This window comes from Vitis riparia, chromosome 11, assembly GCF_004353265.1.
Source record: "Vitis riparia cultivar Riparia Gloire de Montpellier isolate 1030 chromosome 11, EGFV_Vit.rip_1.0, whole genome shotgun sequence".
Lineage (NCBI taxonomy): Eukaryota > Viridiplantae > Streptophyta > Magnoliopsida > Vitales > Vitaceae > Vitis > Vitis riparia.
The window spans coordinates 11,019,120-11,028,551 of NC_048441.1; the positions used below are offsets into that span (position 1 = coordinate 11,019,120).

General features: G+C 40.6%; 2 protein-coding genes across 3 annotated transcripts; one reads left to right on the forward strand and one right to left on the reverse strand.

The window, feature by feature from the left end:
• Nucleotides 1–416: 416 nt before the first annotated feature.
• On the forward strand, nt 417–5,326 carry LOC117925172 (pentatricopeptide repeat-containing protein At4g30700). 2 transcript variants are annotated; one of them, XM_034844083.1, is made up of 3 exons: nt 417–3,199; nt 4,007–4,159; nt 4,441–5,326. In XM_034844083.1, exon 1 carries the CDS (start codon nt 430–432, stop codon nt 2,773–2,775), a length of 2,346 nt encoding a protein of 781 aa, XP_034699974.1. In that variant the 5' UTR covers nt 417–429; the 3' UTR covers nt 2,776–3,199; nt 4,007–4,159; nt 4,441–5,326. The 2 variants fall into 2 exon arrangements, with proteins under 2 accessions (XP_034699974.1, XP_034699973.1); XM_034844082.1 differs by having other exon boundaries at nt 417–4,159; nt 4,441–5,307.
• On the reverse strand, nt 4,286–9,058 carry LOC117925171 (cellulose synthase A catalytic subunit 7 [UDP-forming]). Its single transcript, XM_034844081.1, has 13 exons — nt 8,918–9,058; nt 8,639–8,834; nt 8,356–8,555; nt 8,138–8,237; nt 7,891–8,011; nt 7,491–7,757; nt 7,053–7,398; nt 6,693–6,956; nt 6,387–6,599; nt 6,087–6,285; nt 5,788–5,984; nt 5,328–5,681; nt 4,286–5,115 (listed from the first exon to the last, which is right to left on the reverse strand). The coding sequence occupies exons 1-13, from the start codon at nt 8,990–8,992 to the stop codon at nt 4,534–4,536; spliced, it is 3,114 nt and encodes a 1,037-aa protein (XP_034699972.1). The 5' UTR covers nt 8,993–9,058; the 3' UTR covers nt 4,286–4,533.
• Nucleotides 9,059–9,432: the final 374 nt, after the last annotated feature.

Sequence of the window (9,432 nt, forward strand, 5' to 3'; positions counted from 1 at the left end):
ATACAAAAAATATAAGAAAACATGAGTTAGACGCTCTGAATTGCATGACATTATAAATAAATAGAAAAAAATTAGATTTATCAGCAGATTTAATTGAAGTATGAAACAACTTTAACAATGGGATAAACCCCTAATTAAAAAAAAAATTAAAGTCAATATATTATTTTACACATTTTTTAAAATCTATTTAACTTATTTTTCTTTTTTCATATAAAGGTTAAATAATTTGAAAATTTTAATTATGCTTAATTTTTTATTTTTTTTTTATACTTCTCATAGTAAACCAAATACCACACTTATTATTATTATTATTATTATTATTATTTCATTTCCTCCCTTGTCAAACATAAGCTCAAGCTCTTCAAATAAGATACACACTCCTTAAATCACTTATACCAACTAAAGCCCCACCAGCATTCATCAAAACAAATGTTGTACAGAGGCATAGCCTCGACTAGAAACTTGTTTCTAACTCTAATCAACAGAGTCTCAACTCTCCACCAGCTCAACCAAACACATGCCCAAATCATTCTCAACGGTCTCCATAACGACCTCGTAACTGTCACCAAACTCACCCACAAGCTCTCACACCTCAAAGCCGTAGACCAAGCCTCTCTGCTCTTCTCTACTATCCCCAATCCTGATCTTTTCCTCTACAATGTCCTTATCAGAGCCTTTTCTCTCAATAACTCACCTTCTTCAGCTGTTTCTCTCTACACCCATCTTCGGAAAAGTACTCCCCTTGAGCCTGATAATTTCACCTATGCCTTTGTTATATCCGGTGCGTCTTCGCTTGGGCTGGGGTTATTGTTGCATGCGCATTCCATTGTTGCTGGTTTTGGCTCAGATTTGTTCGTGGGATCTGCTATCGTTGCCTGTTATTTCAAGTTTTTGCGGGTCGCGGCTGCAAGGAAGGTGTTTGATGGAATGCTGGAGAGGGATACGGTGTTATGGAATACGATGGTATCTGGGTTGGTGAAGAATTGTTGTTTTGATGAGGCGATTCTAATTTTCGGGGATATGGTTAAAGGGGGAATTGGGTTTGATTCCACCACTGTGGCTGCTGTTCTTCCTGGGGTGGCAGAGCTGCAGGACTTGGCATTGGGGATGGGGATTCAGTGTTTGGCGATGAAAGTTGGGTTTCATTCACATGCTTATGTTATTACGGGATTGGCTTGTTTGTATTCAAAGTGTGGAGAGATTGAGACAGCAAGGTTGTTGTTTGGACAGATTGGGCAGCCCGATTTGGTTTCTTATAATGCAATGATATCTGGGTACACTTGCAATAATGAGACTGAGTCTTCAGTTACGCTTTTTAAAGAATTGCTTGTTTCTGGGGAAAAAGTCAATTCAAGCTCAATTGTAGGGTTGATTCCTGTGTTTTTTCCATTTGGTTATCTGCATCTTACTCGCTGCATTCATGGTTTCTGTACAAAATCTGGTGTGGTTTCTAATTCTTCAGTTTCAACTGCATTAACTACAGTTTATAGTAGATTGAATGAGATTGAATCTGCAAGGCTGCTTTTTGATGAATCTTCAGAGAAGAGTTTGGCATCTTGGAATGCTATGATCTCAGGTTATGCCCAGAATGGGTTAACAGAGAAGGCAATATCACTTTTCCAGGAAATGCAGAAGTGTGAAGTCCGTCCAAATCCCGTCACTGTTACAAGTATTCTTTCAGCTTGTGCTCAACTTGGTGCTCTAAGTCTAGGAAAATGGGTCCATGATTTAATAAACAGAGAGAGTTTTGAGTCCAATATATTTGTCTCAACGGCTCTAATTGACATGTATGCAAAATGTGGGAGCATTACTGAGGCTCAAAGATTATTCAGCACGATGCCAGAAAAAAATGCAGTTACTTGGAATGCAATGATTTCTGGCTATGGCCTCCATGGATATGGCCATGAAGCGCTAAACCTTTTTAATGAGATGTTGCATTCTAGGGTTTCCCCAACTGGGGTTACATTCCTTTCTGTCTTATATGCTTGCAGTCATGCTGGTTTAGTTAGAGAAGGAGATGAGATTTTCCGTTCTATGGTTCATGATCATGGCTTTGAGCCCTTACCAGAGCATTATGCTTGCATGGTTGACCTCCTTGGCCGAGCTGGAAATTTGGACAAGGCCTTGGATTTTATAAGGAAAATGCCGGTTGAGCCGGGTCCTCCAGTGTGGGGTGCGTTACTTGGTGCTTGTATGATCCACAAGGATGCAAACTTAGCTCGTCTGGCTTCTGATAAGCTGTTTGAATTGGACCCTCAAAATGTGGGGTACTATGTTTTACTTTCTAACATATACTCGGCTGGCCAAAATTATCCTGAGGCTGCTTCTGTACGAGGAGTAGTTAAGAGGAGGAAGCTTGCAAAAACTCCTGGTTGCACTCTAATTGAGGTTGCTAACACCCTACATATCTTTACATCTGGTGATCAGTCCCACCCTCAAGCAACAGCAATCTATGCAATGCTGGAGAATTTAACAGGAAAGATGAGGGAGGCTGGATTTCAGACAGAGACTGGCACAGCTTTGCATGATGTGGAAGAGGAAGAGAAAGAATTAATGGTAAAGGTTCATAGTGAGAAGTTGGCAATTGCTTTTGGGCTCATTACTTCTGAGCCTGGAACTGAAATCAGAATCATCAAGAATCTACGGGTTTGTTTAGACTGTCACAATGCAACCAAATTCATTTCCAAAATCACAGAGAGAGTGATTGTTGTTAGGGATGCTAATAGATTCCATCATTTCAAAGATGGTATTTGTTCTTGTGGAGACTACTGGTGAACAAAATTGTACGATACTACAATTAAGGCATGCAGAGTGGATATGCTGGCACTGATTAGTTTCATAATGCTTATATGGCAATACAAGAGAATACATACTCCCGATATGCATGATCTTCTGCGCGCTCAATGCTGACCAGTACCATCTTTGAAATTGTTGCAAGCAAGTGGATGGGACAAAGTACTACTGTTTCCATGCCCTGACATGGCCTGCCATGATAACAACAATTAAGTTATATTTTTTTTTTCCTTATAAAACTAATAAAAATTGAGAATCTTTGTTTTATACCATAACTGAAACTTACCTCCCCAATTCCCTCCAGAAAATTGTTTTCAGCATCACGTTCTTTACCTTATCCTCAAACCTGCTGGCCATTTCATTCAATCTCCAGCTGTTTTGGAATCTTGAGATTATGATCATCCAGGTTTCTTACTGTCACACACTCTGTTTTTCAGTTTTGTATAGATAATTGAGGAGTGGATGTATTTTAGCAGGATGGCTGCTACCATACAAAGATTTTTGCTGTTCTGCTTCTGAACATGTTTTAATGTTTCTGGGTATATATGGAATTTACTTGTTACTAATTTATGTCTTATATGGAGATGATTTTGTTCTAGGGGCACAATGACCCACTCTATTCTTACTCTTCTTCCTATTTCTTATCTGTCTGCATGGATCTTCTTTCCATTTTCCACTTTTTATTTATTTTTTATTGTTATTACTACTATTGTTATCATTATTTTGTGACCCTAAATCACAGATCCAGTGAGTTTCAAATGAGCACTAATATTATATCCAGCTTGTGCAAAAATATATAACTTAAGTTTTGTTTTTTGATAGGAATTTATGTTGTGTTGGCTCTGTGTATATACAAAAACGTGATGACAAGTAGTATTTTTCTATGCTTTTTTTAATCGAATTTCACAGACTTATTCTATTAATATCCATATAGGCCAGATTAAATGCTTCTAAATGTTATACTATTTTGCAAATTTCAATCTTCTCCCTTTGATGGAACCAACAACAATGTTTACATCCCGTTCTCCTCTTCTTTCTTGAACCCCATGATGCAATCATGGAGCTACATGGTTTTACCATGCTTTTTCTTTTTCTTAAGTATACGACAGGATAGTAGCTTTCTTTTTTCTTAAGCTTTGAAGAGATGTTGTTAATTATTGAGTGCTATTGCAGAGAGTGATTCTGAATTTAGACTGTCCTACTGATAATTCAGAAGCCTTGAGAGACAGCTGAGGATGAAGAAGGTGGAATGCATTGTCCTTGGCAAAGCAAGTTCATGATGTAGAAAACCTCTAATTTGAACCTTTACTGAATTCGATGTGGTAGTCCTAGATAAATCCCAGAAAGGAATTCAACCCCAACTCTGGTGAGTGTTGCTCCTTCACACTATTTACATTATTGTTTATGGCTTTTCTATTTCAAGGTTCCATGTATTTTGTTTCTTGAGCTAGATGCCAGTGGTGCAATAAACAGAAAATTAGCAGTTTGAGACTTTGAGTGCATGTACTATTGAATTGATCTGCAATCCATGAACTAGCATTCTTAAAAGAATCACAAGCAGCACTTTCTTTTAATTCACATACAAAACTGAATATAGAGCATTATACTACACAAAACTTTCACTCTAGTTTTATTTCTCTTGTGCAGCTCTATATTGTTGGTTCATATACCATACTTGTAACAAACAAGATTTACATGTATATCTGGAGCTGCACCAAACAAAGAAGTGGAAGCGATGCTTCAGCAATTGATTCCACATTGCTTAACATCAGGTCCCTTGGTCTTTAATATGAATGGGTCAATTCGGACCCAAAGCAAGGAGAAGATAGAAGCCAGAAGCACAGACCATATGACAACAATGGTAGGTGTCCGGTTCTGCCGCCCCATGAGACCTTTGAGGAATGGGTAGAGATGAACAATCACCCAGAAGGCAAAGAAGAGCTTCCCGAATAGAGGTCCCCATGATTGGTACCCATTGTTTATGGCATCAGAGATCCCAGCCACTACTCCAACAAGGTTGATGATTAAGAGAGTGGTTGGAGGGATAAGGAGGGTGGTCCATTTGAAGGTATACAGCTCCCCGAACTCCTCATCATCGACTGCCTTTGATGTGACTGTGAAGTTGGTATCTATTCCAGCCAAAACCTTCAGAAGACCCTGCACCACTGCAAAGAGATGAGCTGACACACCACCAATGACCCAGAACTGCTCATTTCTCCACCATTCCTCAATGCTCACTCCACTCCACCTCAGTTCCAGAATGCCAGTTGCGAAGATAGAGATAAAGAGAGCAATGAAGAAGAGACTTGCGAAAGTGCTTATCTGTATCATCAATGAATCAAGACTTAGTTTGTACAGAAAAAGTGCTAGAATCACTTGTAAAGCATTTGAAGAACACAAATGAAAAAGCTCCATTTTGTTTTACATAACCTTTCAAAGTGGATTTATTTCAATCTGTGTGAGATTGAAAATAAGTCTATTCCTGTCTATTTATATATGGTAAAAGTAAATTAACTATGTGCTTATATTGTTACCGTCGGCATGATGAATTTTCCGGTGAGCAAGCAGATGGCAGGAAGAGTACAATAGGCAAGGAGAGGTAAGGAGGTGAAGGGATAGACTGTTGTGTTGACATATGCAAATCGCTCGAGCCACTTGAGGTTTCCTCCCTTGTAGCCATACCAGACAGGGCTGTGACGACTGAAGAAGATTTCAACAGAGCCAAGCGCCCAGCGAAGCACCTGGTTGAGACGATCAGACAAGTTAATGGGAGCTGACCCCTTAAATGCTGGTCTCTTTGGCATGCAGTATATAGACCTCCAACCACGGCAATGCATCTTGAACCCTGTTAGAATATCCTCTGTAATGGACCCATATATCCATCCCAACTGCACAATTGAAAAGTGACCAAACACAGCATTATGTTTTGAGCAGAAGAGTGAGGAATGGTGGCATGGCTGAAAGAATTTTGGGTGATTTAGCTGTTGACATTACCTCCAATCCCCAGTCAGTTTTGTCTTCATAGCCACAGCTGATGACATGAATGGCTTCCTTAAGCAGGGCTGCTGGACTTGAGGAAGGAGGGACACCACCTTGCTCCATTAAAGTAGAGGTTACGAAAATAGCTGACTGTCCAAATTTCTTTTCAAAGTTCATCTGAGACATCAACATTTCCTTGTCTTCTTCCAATCCTGTGATCGGAAACAAGTGTTAGTTGGGAAATTGGAACCATATTAGCATTAACTGTTATTTTGTCAGGTAAACTCTTCTGAAAACTATATAGGGCTCTTCACCTTCTCCACTTTCACCATGTTTAGCATACTTTTGAAGCTTTTTGCGGCGTCCAAAACAGGGGCAGCAATCACAGCTTACCATCTTCGGGCGCTTGGGACCCTTTGGAGGATCATATCCATATAGGGCTTGTCTTCTGAAAACACATCCAGTACCCACATATACCGGGCCCTGAATCCCATCTAGACCCTTCATGTTAATCTGCAAAAAGAGGAAGACAATTTCAATTCCTCCTCACACGATCCAGGATATGCAAATATGAGTATAGGAGACCATTTCTGAGGTGGGTTATTTGCACTTACATCAAAGAAGACTGTGTTTCTGTTGGCATATCGATCGTTCCTATCTATGCCATCAAATCTTTGAGGGAATTGGACATAACAAACCTTCCTTCCAGTTTGTGGATCCATCAAGAAGCACATTGCCTCTCGAACAGCCTTGCTATTGTTTAGATAATGGTCACAATCCAAGTTAAGCATGAAAGGAGCATTTGTGAGGACTGCGGAGACACGAATCTGAGAATTTGAAAATAGTCAAAAAGGCATTATGTGAAATAGGATTCATCATGGCAAGAGAATTTAGATGAAATAGTAGGTAGAGCTCTTTACCAGGGCATTCATGGCCCCAGCTTTCTTGTGATGATGGAAACCAGGCCTCTTCTCACGAGAGACATAGACAAGGCGAGGCAGCTCATTTCCTTCTGCATCGAGACCTCCACTGTGTCCAAGAAAAACCTGAATCATACCTGGGTGATCCTTGGTGTTGTTCCCCGGCCATGGAGTTCCATCTTGCATGATCCACCCTTCTGGAGGAACTTTCACGGCCTTTGCAACAATTGCATTGATCCGGACCTTGAATTCTTCATATTCCCTCTATCAAAAACATGGAAAAGGGAGTAAACTTTAGTTTTCAACAGTTCCAGGTCTTCTATTTATCTGGATGAAAGGACAAGTAGTTCGAATACGAACCTTCATAGCGCGGCGCTCCTTAACAAAGGTAGGCTGGACTTTGTCCTTGAGATAATCAATCTTGAGAGAGAAGTACATCTCAGGAGCTCGAGGCTCTATGGAGAATTTCTTGCAGAAGGGAACCCATCTCCTAGCGAATTCTGCAGTTTCAGAGAGTGCTTCAAAGGTCAGGATGGAAGCTCCATCATCTGAGATGTAGCATGAGATTTTGTCGACAGGGTAGTCCATGGCGAGGATTGAAAGAACTGTGTTAGCTGTAACAAGTGGAGGTTCCTTCAAGGGATCCACAGTACTGACAAAGATATCCACCGGAGAGAGCATATTGGGCTCCCCTTCCCTCTCATACCTGGATTACAAACGAGAAAAAGAAGATTGAAGATGGAGTTTTCACTTAATATTAGTAACAGACTCTTTTATCAGTACGTAAATATAATGTACCTGAAAGAAAGGCGATCAAGATATGTCTCGCGATCAATGGGGAACCACTTGGGGAACTGATCAAGAATCCATGAGAAGGCAAACCAGATCTCACATATCACAGACACTAGCCAAAGCCCAAGGGCATCGTGTACAGGATTCAAAATTCTATAGCGAAGGAAGAACGCCAAAACAAGAAGCCGAGCCACGATCACCATTCTGTAAGGGTTGACCTTGCTTGAAGCAATCGGTACTTTCCTTGACAGTGGCTGCCTCGCTTCCTCAATCCTGCACCAGTTCACATAATCAAATTTATCTCTTTATAAATGGTGCTATCAGGTATGGATGTATTAATTCAATCTCCCTGTTTTGTTTCATGATCAGCTCTACCCATAAATACAATTGAAGTGGAAGCACGTACATGGCCATGTCAGGGTCATTGTAGTCGTCAGCGTCAGGGCCGAGGTTCCCTTGCTGCATTTTCCAGTCATCCATTCGCTCTTTCCACCCTCCCTCTTTCTTCTCATCCCACCTCGCGCTTCCTGTTTATGCATGTTTTGAAGTGAAGTTATTTCGATTGAACGCATTGGTGAGTTGTATATTATAATTTTTTTTTAGACCAATTTCTCAGAATGAAGTAGAAAACGCTAGGGTTTATGAATATATACCTGGTTCAGACATTGGATAAGGGTGCACACGTTTATGAAGTGAAGATGACAGCCCCTGCTCTCCATGGGCATGAGACGATATTGGGAACTCTCCACTCACCTGCATGTGGGGCATGCATCCAAAAATAGTTATAAATACTTGCACAGTTGCAGTCTGCAATTCATCCAAGTGATGGATGAATCGATTTTTCTAACAGAAGATGGTTGTTTTTGCTTACAGGTCTGGATCGAACACCAGTTATAACAGGTGGGAATTGAGCGTTATCGTCATCTTCAGGGCCACGTCCATAGCTCATCTTCCCATGAAGCATAGCTTCTGCGATAAGCTTATTCTTGTTTTGTTCATCATCGATGTTGAATTCATGTTCAATATCATCAATGTCTTCTTCATCGTCATCCCCCTCCACCCTTGCACACCCTACGTAAGAATTTAGAGAAGAAAAAGATGAATACAGCATGCACCAAGAATAACATTAATTCTAAATGATTATATAAAATTACCTTTGAGACGCTTGAATCTGGTCTTGCACTGAGGACAAAGCTGGCTCCCTTCTCTCCTTTCATACTCATAGCAAGGCCGGCAAACCGGAAAACCACACTCATTGCAGGCCACAAACACCTCTCCATCCACCGTCAGACCGATTTCGTCACCGCATATCTCACACACCTGACCATTCAAAGACCTCAAGGGCTTGGGCTGCACCATAAACCAATTCAAACCATCAATAACTAAAGAAAATTTTATCCAACATGCACATACGTGGTAAATGAGTTGTATACCTCCTCATGGCCATGAATGACAACAAGCTCGTTCCGGTTATGGGATCCGGCGACCAGGCCAGCACTGGCTTCCATGGTGGACAATGGAGAAGTGAAGATGAGAGGTAGTGAGGGCGGAATGTTGAGGGAAGGTGGTGTTTTATGAAAGAGGAAGGGTGAAGGGTGGGGACTGAAATCTTTGGTTCTCACCTAATGTGTCCACATAAGGGAGGTGTAGTTGGTTGCAGAGTCTCCATTGCCTTGAAGTTAAGTTTTCTTCTATTTCAACTACCATCTCCCTTCCCTCCCTCCCTGCCTTTTTCAGCCACCACCTTGTGTGTTTTTTTGTTGGTTATTTGTCAATTTCATCCTCCCTCGTCTAATTTTTTTTATTATTATTCAATAACCACAAAGACCTCTCTCTCTCTCTCTCTCTCTCTTGGCTTTTTTTTTTTTTTTAAAAAAAAGGAAATTCCTTTATAATTGTGAACTTTTCTCATTCGTTTCTTTTATAATTCACTTTGTCTTCGGATCAA